The sequence below is a fragment of the Synchiropus splendidus genome, chromosome 4 (assembly GCF_027744825.2).
Source record: "Synchiropus splendidus isolate RoL2022-P1 chromosome 4, RoL_Sspl_1.0, whole genome shotgun sequence".
Taxonomy (NCBI): Eukaryota; Metazoa; Chordata; class Actinopteri; order Syngnathiformes; family Callionymidae; genus Synchiropus; species Synchiropus splendidus.
In genome coordinates, this window is record NC_071337.1 from 6,399,874 (window position 1) to 6,419,281 (window position 19,408).

Below are 19,408 nucleotides of genomic sequence, written 5' to 3' on the forward strand. Positions count from 1 at the left end.
ACGTTTTTGAAGGGTGACTTTTAAAGAGCCAGACTCGCTGTCCCCGAGTGTTTCCCGCCTGAGGAGCGCAGGACAATGGTGCACTGTCACGGCGGGGCTCTCTGTCGCCCACGTACTGGGCCGGGCCAGCGCTGTTGAATCACAGCTTTGAACCACCCACCGGAGCCTCGCTCCAAGCCAGCGGCGCAATTAGCAGTGGTTTCTACATTTCAGCTGGTGGGTCCCTGTTTATATTTAGCTTGGCAGCTGGCTTTCTTATTCAAATAACACCGGTTTCCCATGCCCCCGTCCACGCCCTGCGGCGTCCGCTCGCTGCCCCGGCAGACGCAGGTACGGAAAACAACACGCTCTAGGAGGATCTTTTTGTTCAGTTTTACAATGGATGGTGTTATTGCTTTGTTCCTCCCTCTAAACCACCAGACATCTGAGAGGATAAACAGCGCTTGTTCTCTTTTACAGATGTCCAGAAACTAAAGAGCAGAGGTGACGGCAGACGAGGAAAACTGGCGAGAGAATTCCGCGAGAAAAGAGTGACATGCGCCTCCTTGCTGCCTGTTTTGTTGCATGCTTAACAGTTAAAAAGGCCTTCTTCCTGTGTGGGGTGGGGGGGCAGGAGTGATGACATCGCACCACAACACAGGCAGGGTCACCTGAGTTCAAGTGCTCCTCTCGTTTCTCGCACCTGGACAGGGCCAAAACATGCAGCCAGCCCCAACAAAGCCTCTCTGTAGGGAGCCATTCAGAGCCACTGAAATGCTGCTTCTCATGGGTCAAACTGTTTCGGTGTGAGGTCAAATCAGCGATCTAACTCAGAGTATGACGTGCGCATCAATGCGTCTAAGGAGCCGCACACTTTCCTCTCTGAACATTCTCCATCCTGGTCTCAAAAAAGTGCACTATAAAAATGAAGCTGTTTCAGCCGGAACCATTCGAAACGATGTAGTGCACCTGCCAGGGCAGTGGAGGCGCTGTAATGCTCTAGCAACAAATAAGAACGCAGCACGGCACAGGTGAAAATGAAGCTTAAGCACTAATCACTAGCAGTGGGGCATAAACAAATCAATCGATGAGAGACAATAGTGTTTACCAACTACGCGACTAGAGTCAGGCAACAAACGCTTGTTCCTGAAAAAACACTGCAGCGTTGGTAAGAAGACAGCTACAGCTATGATCCATCCAAAGAACAAGCTGCCCCACTTTATAGTTTGGACATCACGGCATATCATGACGGTCGATGGGGTAAAGATGGCGTATTCCCTCAGTTCGGAAAAACTCGTAGCATTGACACCTCAACTCAAGCAGATACCAAAGAGCTGTTTACAATGCATCAAATGGCACATCTACGCTTTGGCTGTTGAGCGGCAACTGTGTGTGACAGTAGGGCGACGGGACGGAGCTTGAAAGGTCAGAGGTCAAACCAGCGATCTGTCTCAAAGCATGACATCCAGACCCATTGAGAAAACGTGCGCATCAACGTGTCCCATTCTAAGGAGCCTCTCACTTTCCTCGCCAAACATTCTCTGCGCTGGTCTCAAAAAAGTGCACCAGGAAAATGAAGCCGTTTCAGCCGAAACTATTCAAAACGATAAGAACACAGCACGGCATGCAGCTGTTGCAGAGGCTGAAATGCCCCTTCTGGTTGGATAAATGAAGAAGTGACCCACGTATATATAATATCCCAGTGATGCGTAGATGAGGCGTCATGAAACAGTATTGCAGGGTGGATGAAACAGTGTAGTAATGCTCAGAGGCCACTAGATGGCGCTCTTGGTTTAGAACTGATGTGAGGTTTCATTGCATTTGTGGTTCAAGTCCAAGCATTTTACAGCAGACAGCGCCATCTGGTGGACTCTGGACACTGTTCCATGAAGCCTCATCACCACTTCAATACTACTTCACTTCACAGAGGTAGAACATCGGCTACCTGTCGAAGGAACGTAGGTGAAACGCTGGTACTGGCTCCGTTTCCTCTTGCCATTGCAGACGTAGAAGTTGACGTGGACTGGAGTGGACAGTCTTTGGTTCCGGTAGGGAGGGACCTCCACCAAGAGGGAATTCTTTAAACAAAGACACAAACCAAAAACAGAGGATATTGATCTTGAACCACTGTGGAACTGGGGCTTCTGTGTTCTAGCTTCATATTTCGGGGTTAGGGAGTCTTCCAATGCTATGAACTTATGTATAGGTGAGATAATATTAAAGATACTTCTAAGTAAAAACAAAAATGGAAGGCGTGAGAGGGTGGACCCCGACGTTACGAGGGCTCACTGTGTCCCCCCCAAACGTCCTGCTGTTGACAGAACCGAGCCAGGACGTAAACAAAGACGGTGGTCTGAGACTGAACTGCTACGTCTGCTCACCGCGACTCCTGCACAGTCCCCCGAGCGCAACAATCATTTTCATTTTCCATGGAGTCTCGCACTTTCTCAGCAGATGACCACATCGGTGTGTGTGTGGTTTTTTTTTTCGGTCAGCACGTCGATGACATCAGAGTGATTAGGAACAGCTGCCGTGTCTCCGCCGAGCGGCGCTTCACACTTACAGGTTTGCAGGCTCCTCGGTCGACCTTGGCCTCCGTCTCCCAAACGTGGTGACCATCTGAGGAGCACAGAGAGCGAGCGGTGAGACACAAACCTGCGAGTTGAGTGACCGCGGATCGTATTTCTGGTCAGCACCAGCGTCACCGGCGAGCGGACATCCCGCTGTAAACCAACCTGAGACAGAACAGTCTGATGCAACCATGAAAAAAGTCTGAGTCATAGCAGAGGGATGAGCAAGTCAGCGGCGGGCGAAAGCTCACGGCTGCGTGGACTCACAGGAGCAGCTGCTGCTCACATTAGTGCGGTGGAAACTTCTCGCAGTTAAGACGGTCAAATGACAGTTGTGCTCCTCCAACTGCACTGAGGTGCCATGAGGGAGAAGCAGGAGACAGAGAGAGAGAGGAGAGCAGCCTGAGAGTCTCCTTCACCCCAACCAAAGGCCCAGCTAACACATACTGGTCTTCATCCTTATGGTGCTAATGCAATGTGTTTCTTTAGATTTGAGTCTGGTCCATGAGTCAGCTGGTGTTTTTACCATGTCAGTGTTTTCTCCACGTCACTGCTGCTCCTAATGTGTGAGTGTGGTTTTAAACTGGTCAACAGCCGAGACAAAAGACACATCTCTGTTTTTACTAGAACAGACAATGAAGCTTTTTCAACCTTTCAACCTGCTGGTATTGTAGTAGTAGTCAATGTACTTCTAGTATAATTAGTAACAAGGGTAGAAGTGGAGAAAATGCTATACAGGTATTGATATAATTATTGGTAATAGCCGTCATGGAAGTTGAAGTACTAGTTTCTTGAAGTAATAAGAGTTTTAGCCATTGTAGTAGTAGAATTAATAATAGCAGTAATAGTGGTAGTCACAGCCGCCGCACCAGAAAGTTTTGTAGGAGTAATTGTACTAGTAGTAGAAGTAGTAATACCTGTATGAATTGTTGCATTTGTAGTAACTGTAGCAGTAATGGTGGTAGTTGGAGCAGTAGAATAGTACTATTGATAGAGGAAGTAATAGTAAAAGAAGGAGATGTAATAGTGTTGAAGTAGATGTAGTAGTGTTGAAGTAGTAATAGTAATAACAACAGTAGTAGCATTTGTGGTATAGTACTATTAATAGTAGAAGTAAATTCATAAGTAGTAGATGTATAGCTAGTTGAAGTCATGTTGGAGTAGTTGCTGTATAAATTGCTGTACTATTGTCATAGCAATAACAGTGGTACCTTTAGTGGTAGCATAAGTAGCAGTAAAGGAATAGGGGCTCCACCACAAAAATACTGACAGAAGCAGCAGTAGAACTCGTAGTAGCAATTACAGTTGTTGTAGCAGTAGCGGCAGTTGCAGTGATAGCAGTCGCTGTAATATCAGTAGAGTAAGATTTGAAATAGAGGGTGTATTTGTGGAATTGGTTGAAGCAGTAATAGTACTACTTGATGCAGAAGCAAGTAATTCTGGTAGCAGCAGTCGTATTGCAGTCACAGCCATCGCCGCAGTGTTGATAATTGCAGTTGTTGCAGTAGCAGTAGGAGAGAGAAAGGTTCTGTTCGGTCTGTTTTTCTAGTATTAAGTGGTTGTCATGAATGTTTTTTTTTCTCTTGATGGATCAGTGGCTATGTTTCAGTGCCGAGGCGCTGGCTGAGTCAACATCATGAATCAGGTCTGAAGATGAAGCTCTCAAGGAAGTGACTGATCTCAGACGAACACACAACATACTTCATCCATGAACAAACCAAAATGACAAACGCTCCCTGTTAGCCAGGAAACTTAAAAGAGCTGAGGCAGCACTTCCACCGCCCGCCAGTGTGGGACGTCTTTGTTTGAAAACAGTGCGCTGGGTAATTGATAACCACCGAATGGAATTGATAACCACAGAATGTTCCAGAGTCACGCGGCAGCATGGGCTCACTGTGGCCAGCGAGCGGCCTCGCTCCTCCTGGACGGCATCCAACGCGATCGGAGCCACACAGCTCAACCCCCCTTCCCAAAACCAGCGTGTAAACTGGGTACCCCTCTCCAGCTCCCACCGCTCACCTTGGCCTCCTCCCAGCTGCGCACAGCTCTCGCAGTCCTCATGGTGAGTGGCGCTCTATACAAATCATTACTTTCCCAGGGCAGACGCAACACAGGCCGGCCAGCGGCGCGGCGGCGGAGCAGCCGGAGGGGATCCAACAATATACAATACGGTTATTTGTCATGTTGGGTTTGTCCAAGAATCAAACAGTTCCTTGTGCTTCTTAAGTGGAGCTGGGTGGAGTCGCTGCGGTGCCCACAGAGGAGCGCGCTGGCCCTGCTAACATACAGTAAATATAAACACATGCTGAAAGACTTCCCTTGTCCTCACCCCGCTGATCCTTCCTTCCCAAGCCCCTTCAAAAGACCTGGACTGGACCACGCTCTCATGACAGCAACAGCTCACCTTTCACTCAGGAACTGCCGGGGTCAGGGAGACACTGTGACTTCAGCGGGACTGTCCCACCTTGCGCAGGCCTTGTACACGGGTCCGATACCAGCCACTTCTGCGTGAGGATTTCCTCCATTCCTCCTATCATGACTCACTTCTCTCAACCTTCTCCAACAAGCCCAAAAGTGCCCGGTCAGCACCGACACAACTCAGCTTTCACCATGCCTCCCTGATAAAGACCGTTTTATGAAAAGTGCTGTGGCTTTTATTAGCTTTTAAAGAGGCAAGCTACACCGTTTATGTGCCTTTAATTGATTTGTTTGCGAACCCACATTGGCCCTAAAATGCCGGAGGCAGAAAAGAATTCATTGTTCTGTTCATCCGCCAGTAGAACCAGAGGAGAGAAAAGCCTTATCCCTCCATGGTTTTCAGCCTCTCCCATCCGAGGTCCCCCACCTTCTCTTTTACATCGGCAACATTCTAGGTCCAACACTGTCTCTCCCCTCCATGTGTCCAAACCATCTGTCCTCCTCAACTGCATCTCTGACTCTTCTAACTCTGACTCATGAGTCTCTAAACCATTACCTTCGTCCCCACCGTCACCACCCGGCCTGCACTCTCTTCTTCACTTCCTCTCTGTCTGTTACTCCAAAAGACTGACCCCCCCCCCCAAAAAATAACACAAATTGTCAGTACCACCTCTCTGTGTCTATTCAAGGTGAGTCTTTTCCTTTATGGTTCTTTTCCTTAATGGTCACTGTGTCGTCGTCAGAGGGTGAATCCAGACCTGAGCGCCACAGCACGCCACCCCTCTCACTGTTTACGTTCCTCTTACTGGCTGAGGCCAAAAACAATCCGACATAATTGTCGGGGTGTTCCAGTCAGACGTCCAGGCTTAGTCAGCTCGCAGTTCAGGGCCCGGAGTGATGGACCGGATCCAAAGAACACTGACAAAGGGGTTTGTTGGAAACACAATTATTTGTAGGCACCCGACGTCCGGTTGCCAGGCCAGATGTTAAAACGCTCTCATAGCTACTCCACAAAGGTTTTGCCCTCAGCATCCCTGGTTTGATTCTAACATGAACCACGCCGAGCGACAAACGGAGATAACTGACGCAGATGTCTTGCACTGATGGAGTTAAAACATTAGAACAGACGGAGGATTGTTCTCAAGGACGCACCCTTGTCTGCTCATCCCTAGCAAATTTTTCAGCTCACGGAGTGGTCGGGGTCTGAAGCCCATCCCCGACACTTGGGACCAGAGATGGTGGGAAACCCCGAACAGGACGGCAGTAGATCGCAGGGCACGTGTGGACCAGCAGCCCGCGCTCACTCCGATCATTCAGTTTTGAGACATCAATAAAATTCTTGGACTGCGGGAGGAAACCAGAGTTCCTGGATGAAACGTACGGAAGCACGGAGAGACCATATAAGCTTCACACAAAAGGGGTCTAGATTCATTCCAAAAGTTGCCTCGGGTTGGAAGCCCTGGGAAGGAATGAGCGTTGCAAGCTTGTCAGGTTAATGTCGGTCATGATCAGGATCAGGCTCTCAGATAAGAGTACAAAAATAGTAGGGGTTAAGACACGGGGTGGTGCTACTTAAGGTGCCACTCATAGATACAATAGTATATAGCTTGCAATTTATCGTCCGTCTTCTGGTTATGGTCAAGTGGGGTACAACATACACCAAGTAAAATCACAAGTGAGATATCAGTGACAGCTCAGGATGGTGACTCCCGCCTCAACGTTGGACCACGTGATCGTCAATATGTGGCGCCAGAGGAGTGAGAATGAACGGCACTGAAGTCCGTGGTACTCTGTGAGGAGTGGTGCCATCAGTAGGATGGTTGTTGTGGGGTCTCGCAACAAGCTGGGTTCTAGTCTTGTGGCGGTTTAGAACCCATACAGCAGATGATAGAACCAGGTCAAAAGAGAAGCTGAAACTCATGTGGAGCATGGATGTGGTGAAAAAGGGCATGAAGAAGACGTGACCAGAGAGGATGGTGAAGATGGGTGAAGGTGGGGGGCTAGGCTTCCTGCCAGAAGACAAAGAGGAATACAATGTTCTTCAAATGAGTCTTGTCCTGTTACTGTATAGTTGGGAGCAAGACAAGTGTCGCCAAGTATTATCCAGCTAGACTCGTCTAAACAGCGAAGTCTCCTCGATCTATTGAGGCCAGTGTTTGACTCCCACCGCTCAGACTTCTTCAAGCAGATGGCTCCTGAAGAGGGGGTGTAATTTCCCAGCTGGAGTGAGATCCATCAGAGATGGTATCAAAAAGGCAGGAGGGGGTAAATGACGGGAATGATGCGGGTGAGGCAGGTTTAGATTACAGTCCGATTGTCTGGACCGTCAAGGTCATGCAGACACGACTCGCCGGCTGCAACCAGGCAACCCTCTGCAAAAGGCTTGGACAGAACTGCAACTTGACTGAGGAGCAAAACAGAGCATCCAGAAAGCTTTGCTTCCTGAAATGACTGAACAAGAGAAGCCAGTGTTTGTGATCCAGCAGTGGTCGAGGAAGCGAGGACTCCATCGAGCGCGGCGACAGGCTTAGATAGACGACCGGTGCGATTATAGTGAAGCTGTTTTTCTCAGCACAATCGCAGCAAACAAAAGTTTCAAGTTCACTGGCAGCTTCCCGGAGCAGGGAGACCCGTCTTTCCTGGTTATAATTGCAGGGAAACTCTGACACACACACACACACACACGCGCGCGCGCACGCACATAATTGTAACGCAAACAACCTCGGAGCTCACATCTGCCCGAGCCCACGTGCTCGGAACCGCAGCTTTGGGAGCCTTCTTTCGTAGCGTTCAGTTGGAACGCCGGCAGGAAAATCGTCGATCGGTAAAATTAGCTGAATGGGCAACAAAAACCACCGTTGGGGATTAGCGAGCGTGATTGTTAAATGTTTTCTCACAGCTTCGGCGCAAGTGGAAACTAGCTGGCTAGTGAGTCAGAGCAAAGACCTTTTGGGATGTTTTGACGATGATCGCTGTTGACACAGTCACATGCAAATGAGCTGTGGTATTTCAGGACTCTCTCCATTCACCTCCAACCACCGAGCGAATCAGCTGTCTCCAGCGTTCGCTTGGTCCCAGTCGTGTGCTTGTCTACGTCAACTTCACTTGGAGCTGCTGAACACAAAGAGACCTCCTGTACCGTGGCTCCACACGACATCCCGCGCCAATATCTTGTTCATTTCTGCCCTGACAGCATCCTAGCACTTCTCTCCAACAAGCTTCCCCAGCTAGTCCGACCGGACTCCCGCTGGAAACGTATTTCAAACTTCCTGTCAGGCAGGACGCAGTGTGTGACGCTGGGATAACCCTCGTGCAAGTCCCAGCTCATCTCCCTGAACTGCTGCATGTCACTCAAGCTTGGGCAGGTTGGACGGTCAAAACCGACCTACGGACTGAATAGTACAAGTACAAGAAGTAGATGTAGTAGTGATGAAGTAGTAATATTAGTAGCTGTATAAATTACTGTGGTAATGCGGTAGCAATAATGACAGTCGCATCAGTGGTAGCAGTATTTACTGAAGAAGATTCCTGATGTTTTGTTGTAGTAGTGGTAGTCAGGGTAGTAGTCGTATAATTAGTAGCAATGGCAGAAGGGGTGGATGTACTAAACAGACAGAGATGGCAGTAGTGATACTGTATATAAATAGTATTGGTAGTAGTAGTCAAGGTAGTTGTACTCCTATATTTTTAAGTGATATAAGTTTTAGGCATAGTAGTAGTAGTAGTAATTAGTACTGATTATAACAGTAAAAGCAGTGGTTGCAGCAGTAGCACCAGAGGAAATTGTAGTAGTGATAATAGTAGTAACTGCACTAAATGTAGAAGTAGACGTAAGAAGTAAGAAGAAGTAAGTGGTGGAACAAGTGGTGCAGCCAGTAAATCCTGGAGCTGAATGCTGGAAAGACAGTGGCCACTCGATTGACCCCACCCCACACCAGAGTGTCTTAACTTGGGACCGTTCACCCGACAACTGGGCACCCTCTTAAATCTAGACCCCAGCATCAGTTTGCTGGTGAAGAATGGTCTGAAGCAGATGTTGGTACTGGGGATGCACTGATCCGACTTTTATGGTCCCGACACCGATGCCTGAGCTTTGGATATGGACCGATACCAATCTGATACCAGTGTTAAGGTATTAGCCATCTTGCCATGCTGTGGGATAACACTGATGCTGCGTTGGTCCCACTTTAAGAGGCTGGTACCTGATACCAGGGTCGGGATCAGCGCATCCCTGTTCGGAGCAGTCATAAGCCTCCATAGCACAGTCCACCATCATGCGGCGGTATGCAGTACTGCAACAGTCACCGGCCGAAAACAACGGTGCAACAAACTTCCATCAATTCCTGACCTGGAGGACACTTGGGTATTGCAACCGACCCATCACTAGGGACAGCAACATCCTCGCTCAGGAACACTCAATCCATCTGCTGATAGCTGCAGGAAACACGCCCTCAGCATGCTCTTGTTCACTCCAGCAGTTAATGATGTTTCCTGAGTGGAGTTGTAAAGAAGATGTGTCTCCCCAGGAGTCTGCAGCTCGAAGAGCTAATGAACAAAAAGCTGATAGATATGAGATGGATGGATGATAGGGTGCGGGGGAGGAGGAGGGAGAGAGAGGGAGGTCTGGCTTCAGGTTGTTTCCATGCGAGGATTGCCCTGGAATCCACGGCTGCAGCCAGACGCGGGGAAACCCTTGTCAAAAACAAAGGCCTCAGCAACCGAGTCTGCACATGGTCACGGAGCAAGTCGGGCCAGATCAGCCCCAGAGGGACCTCAGGGATGACGAAACGACAAGTTGCAAAACAATATTCACATTGTTGTATCGCATTTGGAGGAGGACGAAACAAGCAATCCAAAAAAAGCTTGGGCCCCTCTCTGTATGTTCCCTGAAAAAATATATACAGCGTAAGGTTTGTCTATGTACGTGCCGTTTCATTGATGTTCATGTGGCTTCCCCTCCTCCACTGAGGAGTTACTGAAGAAAAGTTTATTAACTGCCATCCGATCGCCACTGTCCAGCCTCACGTTTATCCAAACTCATCCAGAATGTCACCAACATACACGTCAACAGTGACACGGTCCTTCCAGTACAATGACTCGTGAACGATCTGAGGATTAACGACAAAGGTTCTGGATACAGGAAGTGATGTACGGCATGTGCAAACTGCTGGTAAAACTCTACTGAACGCACACAGCTGCAGCGAGGGAGTGAGACGAAGAGTGAGCGGTGTTGCAGTGCGGGTTATTGAATGTTTATTGAGTCCGATCATGAGTCAGAAAACGATTTTTATCTCAGCCAGGGGGCTCATTGGGGTGTGTTGTTTCACATTCTTAGCACTCAATACCGTGGTACGGTTGTCAGTGGGAGCGGGAAGACCACCTGGTTGCTCACACCTGGACAAGCAGGAAAGTTGTTACTTTAAATATGTAAAGTAGTTCAGATTCATCATCTCAGTTTGAGTATTCGTGTCATTCTGGAGTTCTTACAATTTTTCAGTTTAAACTGAGAGATGCAGCTTTTGGAACTCACTCAAAGCCGTCGTGATCCACATAAACCCAGGGGCATGAGCGTGGCAATGCGAGGCTTAACAGAAATCCGTGGTGGCAGACTTAAGAAAATCACGTTTGAAAATGAAAAATGATGTTCTGCTGAAGAACCGCGGGCAGCAGCTGCAGCCCCAGAGGCTTCCTGAATGCTTCCTCTCACAGGTGGAACAATGAAGGCACTTCCCTGGGTGAGTCAGTGGGATGATGGGCTCACATGTGTTTACGCTGCTTAGCGTCCAGCTCACGTTGCTTCACTGCAGCTAATCAAGGAAATGACTGTTTGTAAACCTCGGCGTACCAACATCTGGGAGCAGTCCCCGGCCGCCCCACCCCGCCCCCCCACCCCCGGACCCCAGCAGCTTCCAGTCAGGAATAAGAGAAACAAATAGTGACACACAGAAACAGGCCGCCGCACACACCGGTCGGGGATCCAGTCCTGCGTCCAGCAGGCAATGGAAACTTGTGCAAATGTAAATCTGCTGGGTTAAAAATACAGCGCATTAATGTGCAACACATGTGGCACTCTGGCAGGGCCCGGGATATTTTGACGGCTGAGGAGGGAGGAGGAGGACAGGGGAGTAGTCCTGGGGTTTCTCCAAAAACACAGCGCGGGAGACACACACTCACACTCACACACACAGCAGCTCCTTCACCTTGAGCCTTTTCCACGAACACCACCTTGGAGTCGTGCTGGAAGTTGTGCCCGTCCAGAAGCATCATCTCCCCTCCGGGGGCGGGACACGTCTCCAGGCTCTGCTTGTCCACCAGCGGCAGCTCCTGAGCCGATCGCTGAGCTGTGGGAGGGAGCGCAGGAGATCAGCGCTGGGCTAATACACACCCACTCCCCATGCAGACCTGAGCATCCAGACTGACTCACAACCGCGCACGAGGCCCGAATCAAAGAGCTGCGCCCCGTCTGTTTGTCCTTCTCTTAAAGGGGATGTTTGGGTTTTAAGATTCGGTTGCAGATACACAGTAACAACAAAGCCCTCAATCTGCTTGTGACCACCAACAGAATTTTACGTTTTGTCAATTTTATTTCTGACATCATGACCTCCAATCCTAGAAATGTTCTTTCTTCTGAGTCAGACAAGAGAAAATAGCATTGGAAAATGACCCACTTTGACCTTGGCTCATGCCAGCCTTTACATTAGGACCAGTGAGGTACAACAACAGGAACTCTCTGCTGGTATTTGGTAACCAAAAGTTTGGTTGAAGCTCTATAACCAGAGACTGTCAGGTGTGCCGCATGAAATGATCCGGTTTCACCCTATTTGTCCAGAGATGGACGATATGATGACACGAAATCATGAGCAACTGCAACCTGTTGACAATCTACCAACGGAGGAGATGGATTGGATTCAGTCACATTCTTTCTATACGCTACAGATCTATGCTGCTGCGCTGATTCCTCTTCCCGCAGACTCACAGCAAAGAAGTCGCTCACATGTGCAACTTCCAGTTGTTTTTAAACCTGACCACACACCTTCACCACAGAATGATGGATTGTTTCTTGTCGGACCCTCGACGCCAAAGACAGCGCTAACGGCCAGCGTGACGTCTCACTTCAAAACTTTATTGACACTCGTAGACTGTCAGAGTTTGCTTTGTGGTTTTAAAGGTTAGCTAAAAACTAAATGCAGAACCAAACAAAAGTGCTCCAAAATGTGAAGAGAGAAAGGCTCATTGTTCAAAGAAGAAATTCCCCAAACTAGAATAAAATTATTTAACATAAAGAAATAAATCATGACATATTTTTTGCCATCTTGCCCGCCACCTTCTGGAAACATTTTTAAACAAATACATTTTCTGCAATTTGTTCCTGCAAATACCATGCCAACATAGCCAAGTGTCAGGAGCTACAGTTTTCCACAAATTAAAAGGGATTTTCTACAGGACTTTCGACGCTGTGGCTTGAAAAAGGTTGGAAAACACTGCTCTGAAAAAGACACTTAAGACTCCTGTTGCTGACTTCAAAGTTGTGCTTGTCAGGGCGCTGCACTCAGGCCAAAGTGCCTGAAAACATTTCAGAAATCTGATGAAGGAGGTGAAGAGGAGAGTGCAGACGGGGACAGGTCAGGTGGGAGTCACTGGCTCGGGATTCAAGAAGTTGGAAGAGTCAGAGATGAAGATACAGAGGTGACATTGGGCGGACATGTGCAGAGATACAGTAAGTAAAATGTAAACTAAGAAAAGGTGCCCCCAAACATATGTGTACTGTGAGGTCCATTACACCTCAAGTCACTCCTCCGTCACTGGTCTCTCCTCAACACGTCTCCGGTGGCAGCTCAGAATCTGACAATGCTCTATTTCAGGGGTCTGAGCTCATGGTTCAACTTCCCTCTTTCATTGACCTCATAGACTTAATCTCAATGGCGACGCTCGCTGCCAAAGCCACAGGAACCGACCGACTTTATTTCAGAGGTGCCGAGTTCAGAGGCAGTTCATTCACCCGGCAGAACATCAGCGACGGCCAGTGACTTCAGGGAATTTAAGACGTCATCCTTCACTCGCCATCAAAATTGAACTAAATCCTGAGCTGTTCTTAGAGTTGAATGCCCTACTGTTAACAACATTGTGCTGAACTTTTAGTAATAGTTATGGGTCACACATTAACTAATAATAAATGAATTACTTTCTTATTACTTTCTTTCTTTCTGCGCGAACATAACATCTGAAAAACTCACAGCATTCGATGGGGTTGGACGCCACCTGCAGGGACACGGTTCTCCCGGTGGGCTGGTTGATGTGGACCCTGAAGACCATCCGCACTCGCGTGTTCTTGCGTCCAATGTCCGTCTCTCCCTTTCGCAGCTCAATGTCGGAGTTACGCAGCTTCAGGATGCCGGCACAGTCGATTCTGTCGAGGAACCGAAGCAGAAAAGGTGGCGGACTCAGTCGACTGACTCGGAAATGACTCAAAATGTCCAAAATTCAAGAAGGTCTTTTGAGTTGCATAGGACAAACTGGCGCAACCTGTCTATGTCTGACAGAGAAAGGTTAACGCTGCACTGTGAGGCTAACAAACGTTAGCTTTGCGCGGTTCTGCTAAAATGACACAAGAAGACAAAGACATACCACAATGTTTCTCTTAAAGGAACTTAAGTTCAGTGATTTTGGATTGAGGACATCTATCTTGATTTGGGGTCTGTCCCAAATTTCACTGAACACCAGGTCACATGGACCACCAGTAGAGGGCGCTGTTTACAGCTCAGGAGCAGCCGTTCTGTTCCGTTACCGTTTAATTCCCCTGTGCTAGGTTCAAAAAACAAAATTCACAATCGAAAAAGGTCCACACTAAGTTGGCTTCAATAGATATTGTTTACCAAGAGCTCGATTGAAAAAGGAAATACTTTTTTTTTTTGTTTGGCTTTTTTGGGTTTTGGCAGTGAGACGGGACAATGCTAAAGAACGGTTCTGACCATCTGAGCTGAGACTGTGTGAACCTGCGACCAACACAGTCAAACCAGGTCTTCGGTTTGTCGCACTAAATAGCACCAGCTAATGCGCTAAGATCTCAAATAAAAAATTCCTGAGGAACTTGTCAGAAGTTCCGATCAAGAAAGTGAAATTCAAGAGCAGCTGACAGAAGTGTTTATCTGAAATCGCAGTCTGCTGGAACAAACAAATGTTTCTCCACTTCTTGGCGATTCAACGATGAAAATGTCTGGGAATGTCCATTACATCACCGACAACCCTGACCCACAACACGGTCCCCTTCACTTCGTAAACTCTCCTCCTCAGCGTCCTCGGTCGATCTCTCGCCGGGCGGCTTCTGGATTTTCCATCCCGGAGCTACTTGACGCCACATTCCACACACCGCACTGGAGGTGGACTGTAACACGCATTAGAACACCCCCCGACATTCTTCCCGCCAGACGCAAGCCCCAGCACTGGCGAAGTCATCAGGTGCCGAGGACCCGGGCGGCTCCGCCTACGCAGACGGACTGAGTGCAAAACCACATTGTAAAAGTTGTGCGTGCCTCGGGGGGGAAGCACGGGGAAGAAGCCTCGCTGATGATTTGGTTCTTTTGAGTCACACTGTTTCATGACACTGGAATAACTTTGTTTTAATTCCATCCGATCATCCATCACTGTATTGATCCACCTCCGTCATGCCAGCGGCACAAGGCTTCCCAGAAACCTCCAACAGAGCAGGGAAATCCTGAGACTTCGGTCACAGGGGACCGCACCAGAAAGGCCTTCAAGACGCATCCTGACAAGATCTACTTTGAGCCTCTTCCTGAAGATCAAGCTGCTCACCCTCCTCTACATGTGAACACACTAGAGAGAACACACATACTGAGACACGTTGAGTAGGGAGGGAGCGGACATGTTGGACCATGTTACAGATGGTGGAAGCAGGAACAGGAGAAGAGGAGGTCATCCAATGAAGGTCATGGATGAGATGAAGGACGGCATGAGGAAGATGAAGACGGGATGAAGGAGATAAACGGTGAAGACAAAGAAGATGATAAAGAAAACAAAAACAAAGATGGAGATGATGATGAGGATGAACAAGACCAAGATGAAGAAAATGATGTAAAAGACGGTGAAGACAAAGATGGAGATGATGAGGAACAAGAACAAGATGGTGAAGACAGAGATGAATAAGAGAAAAAGATGAGGACGAACAATATGAAAATGAAGATGGGATGAAGAAGAAAGTGAAGAAGAAAAAGAGAAAGAAGATGCAGATGAAAATGAAGACTAAGATGAAGACAAACAATACGAAGAATGAAGAAAAAAGAACAAGACAATGTAGAGAAAGATAGGTCTTTCTCCACATTGTCTTGTTCTGAAGATAGGATGAAGGAGATGAAGAAGAAGGTAAGGAAAATAAGTACAAATACGAAGAAGAAGATATGAAGATGTGAAGAAACTAAAAACAAAGAAGATGAAGAAAGTGATGTAAAAGATGAAGACAAAGAACATGAAATGAATAATAGGAACAAGACAAAGGAGACCATTAAGCAAAAGACAAAGGGGCCGAACATGAACAATGAAATGAAACTGAAGGCACGGAAGAAAATGAAGAAGAAAACCAAGAAGAAAACACGCCAAAGACGAAGATGAATAAGCAGAAAGAGTCTCAGACTGAGAGGAGCTGATCCTCATCCCAGAAGCCACGAGAAGTCTGTGTTCGTGGGCAACAGAAGCTCCTCACAGACCAGATCCACACTGACAAACCCGTTTTATCAAACCAAAAATGACCCAAAAATTCAGCACCTTCACCCCTGATACCTTTCCTTGGTCCAAATCCGTCGGCCTGACTCTCTCTGCTCCAGTTGAAACCCACAGCTACCATTCATCATGTGCACGTCAGAGCGGATGAAGAGCCCTGAACCCAGAGCCCAGTCGGTAAATACCCCGAGGTGTATCCTGCTTTAAGAACAGCTCCAGTTGTTATATAAGACGGCACTTATGTGGTTCATCCATTAAACAGGGAGAAAGTGCTGAGGTGTGCAGGAAGCCACTGTCTGCAGACACAAACATCCCTGGAACCCGATCTCTCCTCACACATGCGCACACATGCGCGCACATGCGCACACATGCGCACACATGCGCGCGCGCGCGCACACACACACACACACACACACACACACACACACACACACACACACACACACACACACACACACACACACACACACACACACACACAGCTGCACGATTTCACCCAGAGGATTGATACACTCAGGGCTCTGGTCATGACACGTGTGATTTGTTGATGGTTGGATCCTCCGCCATGATTTTAAAGCTTCGAACCCTCACAGACAGGTTTCCTCCCGCGGAACTGCTTTTTACATTTAGTTGTAACACAGCACCAAGCCGTGATTTTTGGTGGTTATATTTAGTGAAAACCACAGTTTCACTCTGCAAATATTAAAGGTTTTTGCATCATTTTGCTCACTATAAATTCATATAAAATCCCATCACCTGTGGCTGTGATCCAGGTTTATTCAGCTTAGTTTAAACGCCACCTTCGAGGGACCACTGCAATGAGCCTTGAGGGCAGAGGAGGCAGTTGCATTTCTTAAATCACATTCCATCACCGTGGTGAAAAAGAAAAGGGACAAATTGTTGACAAAACTGTCGTCATGAATATTACAAATATTTGAGGTGAGATTTATCGGAGACTTTTGTGTGTGTTTGGTCCATCCATCAGTGCAACCTCATTGAGCCTCTGTCATCATGGATGCAGTGGCTGTGATAATATGGTGCGGCTGGAATTGGTGACTGAATTTTTTGAATTTCTCCCTGAAATTGACTCATGGAAAGTGTTTCATTCCCGGCTCTACAAACCTGATGGTCAACTAGATGATCAGCTTCAGGTCAACAAATAGAGTCTGACTTGGCCCAGGTTTATTTTGTCGTTGTCTTCTCGCTCATGTTGGGACTGAAAGGTCCCCACAGCAGTGAGAAAGACGAAGTTCAAGTGACATGTTAAACAGTTTCACCAATTTCAATTTGCTGTGTTTTATTCAGATGATGATGGATAATATCCAGAATTTCACCCTGAAGGAAGGAAGGTTTTTATTCTAACAATACCTGTTATTTCCCCTCTCGATTCAGGTTTTGTGCAAAAAAAGTCGTCCACCAAGTGGTGTCACACTAATAAATATGGGGTCAGAGCTGCTATCCCAGTCACCCGAGGGTAAAGTTGGGGGACGCCCTGCACAGGAGTCAAATCCATCGCCAAGATGGCGGCGCGGACACACGCAGCGGCTTCTCTCAGTCCCAGTGTCTGTTGATTTTTACGTCATGCCGTCCAGGTCTGAGAGAACAGATATTTCATCCATGCTATATGTCTTGTACTGTAGCATATTTGACAATAAAGCTACCTAACCTAACCACACCACACACGGGACCCTTTGGAATGGTGAATGAACCTGCTGGAGGGTAGTCCGTCACCGGAAAGGACAGAGCTGGGCTCAAACTGTGAGGCTATGAGGGACAATGTGAAGGACACTCACATGGCCCTCATGTTGTTCTCGGGCAGCAGGGCGATCTCCAGGATCTTGGTGTTGTTGTGCAGGGCCTCGTGACTCGGCGTGGACACGGTCTTCCCGGTGATGCGGTGGACCTGGTAGAAGGCGTGAGGCCTCAGCAGCCGGTCGTCCGCCGTGCCGATGAAGAGCTGGAGGGTCAGCGGCTCGTTCTCCATGTAGCCGTGCAGCTGGTGAGGGAGAGAGTTCAGCATCAGCAGGTCGACCGTGACATGAGGTTCGGGGGTTGTGAAAAAGACAGCTTCCTTCGGATTGTCAGCAGTGAAGCACCAACACGTGAGTGGTGATGTTTCTCTTCGCCCACAGACCCTGAAGTGCTCCCAGACCTCCAGAGGTGTGAGCTGACAAGAGGCCTCCCGCCACCGAGACCTCAGCCGAGGAGCCCAAGCTAGCGGGAGGAAATCTGAGAACAGAGCCGGCTACTGTGCGACAGGTCGGCAGAGCAGATCAGTTCGATCCAGATCAGGACCCGCAACCCACCAACGACAACACGTTTTCACCAGCGTGCGTCCAGGATTGACCGTATCAAGGTTGTAAAATGTTGAGGCGCAGCATGTGGTTCGGAGGAGGAGCTTGGTCAGAGTTAGAAGGCCTCAGAAGTGGAGTTTATTTGTGGGAGGAAGTGTGTTGCTGCCTAGCAATGATGTTTATTTAGACAGCGGGGAGACGGAGCGAACGTCGCAGCGCTTCGACATCAGTTATGTGTTTGATCTGATTCTCAAATGTGAGTTTCATTAAAGCTGGGTCAGGGTCATTTTGGGACGATGAATAAGCTCTTTATGGAGTTATGTTAGGGTCACACGAGGTCAACAAGAAAACAGTTTTGAAACCCCCAAAATACAATAAAATAAAATAAAAAATGAGAAAACAGTCAATGTCTGATAAAAAAATAAAAACACTCAACAATCACCTATAAAAATGTATCTACAAAAAATGTGTAAGAAAATAAATATGTTTTGAATCCAGTTTTAAATACTAATAAAATGTTTTCTCAATTTGATACTTTATTAAATTATAATTAAATAAAAAGAAATATGTTGAGATCCAAAATAGAACATTTTATGAATACAAAAAAAGATCATAAAAAGTAAATTATGTTTAAAAAATGATATGATTTCCGAAAGAAATGTTGAATATTGAAATAAAGTCATGAAATGGAAATCAAAATATTTATTTGACCATAAAATAATTGAAATAATGAACTTATTATTCATAATACTTTCTTCAAGTAAACTTTTTTCAGATTAAACTTTCATGAAAATGTTTCTTTTTTTATTTGAAACTTCACTTAATTCAATTGTTTGTCATAGTTTTTCTTTTTTTTATGATTCAAATTTTGTTTATTTTTTTTCCAAATGAAAAACTTTTTTTGGAACCAGTTATTCCAACCCATTTCACCATGATTTTCCTCCACAGTTTTCTCATCCTCGAAGCAGCTGCTCCACAGAACAGTTATGATTTATGGCAGTGATTTAAGTCCTGTGACCCGGCTCACCCAGCGCTCTCCACCCAAAGACACTGGCAAGGCAGCGGCCCCTCCCTGCTCATACTATCACCCACAGGAGGAATGCCGGGACTCTGGCGGCACAAGGCACCGAAGAGGAGGGAGAAAGGGATCCTTATCATCCGGCTCCAACACTACAGCCGCACTTTACACAGCGCCGGGTTTCTAGCTGACACACAGGACCACACAGCACTTCACATTTCTATATCGCACCTGTCCATCTGTTAGAGGTATTTTGAAAACTACATTTCACCAGTCAACAGCTCAGGAGAGAAAACCCGACACACAATCCTCCCTCACTCACACACACCCTTGTGAACAAGCTGGGAACAATCCCAGTCGTGACTCTTCACCTGACATTTGTTGAATTATCTGTTGGG

At 47.4% G+C, this 19,408-nt stretch overlaps 1 protein-coding gene across 1 annotated transcript in view; it reads right to left on the reverse strand.

Moving 5' to 3' along the window:
* nfatc1 (nuclear factor of activated T cells 1) overlaps nucleotides 1-19,408 on the reverse strand; it is a 38,412-nt gene that overhangs the window by 11,257 nt on the left and 7,747 nt on the right. Inside the window, exons 4-8 of the mRNA XM_053862235.1 lie at nucleotides 17,492-17,694; nucleotides 13,202-13,374; nucleotides 11,168-11,308; nucleotides 2,543-2,598; nucleotides 1,925-2,057 (exon numbers count right to left, since the gene is read on the reverse strand). Of these exons, the coding sequence (XP_053718210.1) occupies nucleotides 1,925-2,057; nucleotides 2,543-2,598; nucleotides 11,168-11,308; nucleotides 13,202-13,374; nucleotides 17,492-17,694 (706 nt within the window). The remainder of the gene's footprint in view (nucleotides 1-1,924; nucleotides 2,058-2,542; nucleotides 2,599-11,167; nucleotides 11,309-13,201; nucleotides 13,375-17,491; nucleotides 17,695-19,408) is intronic.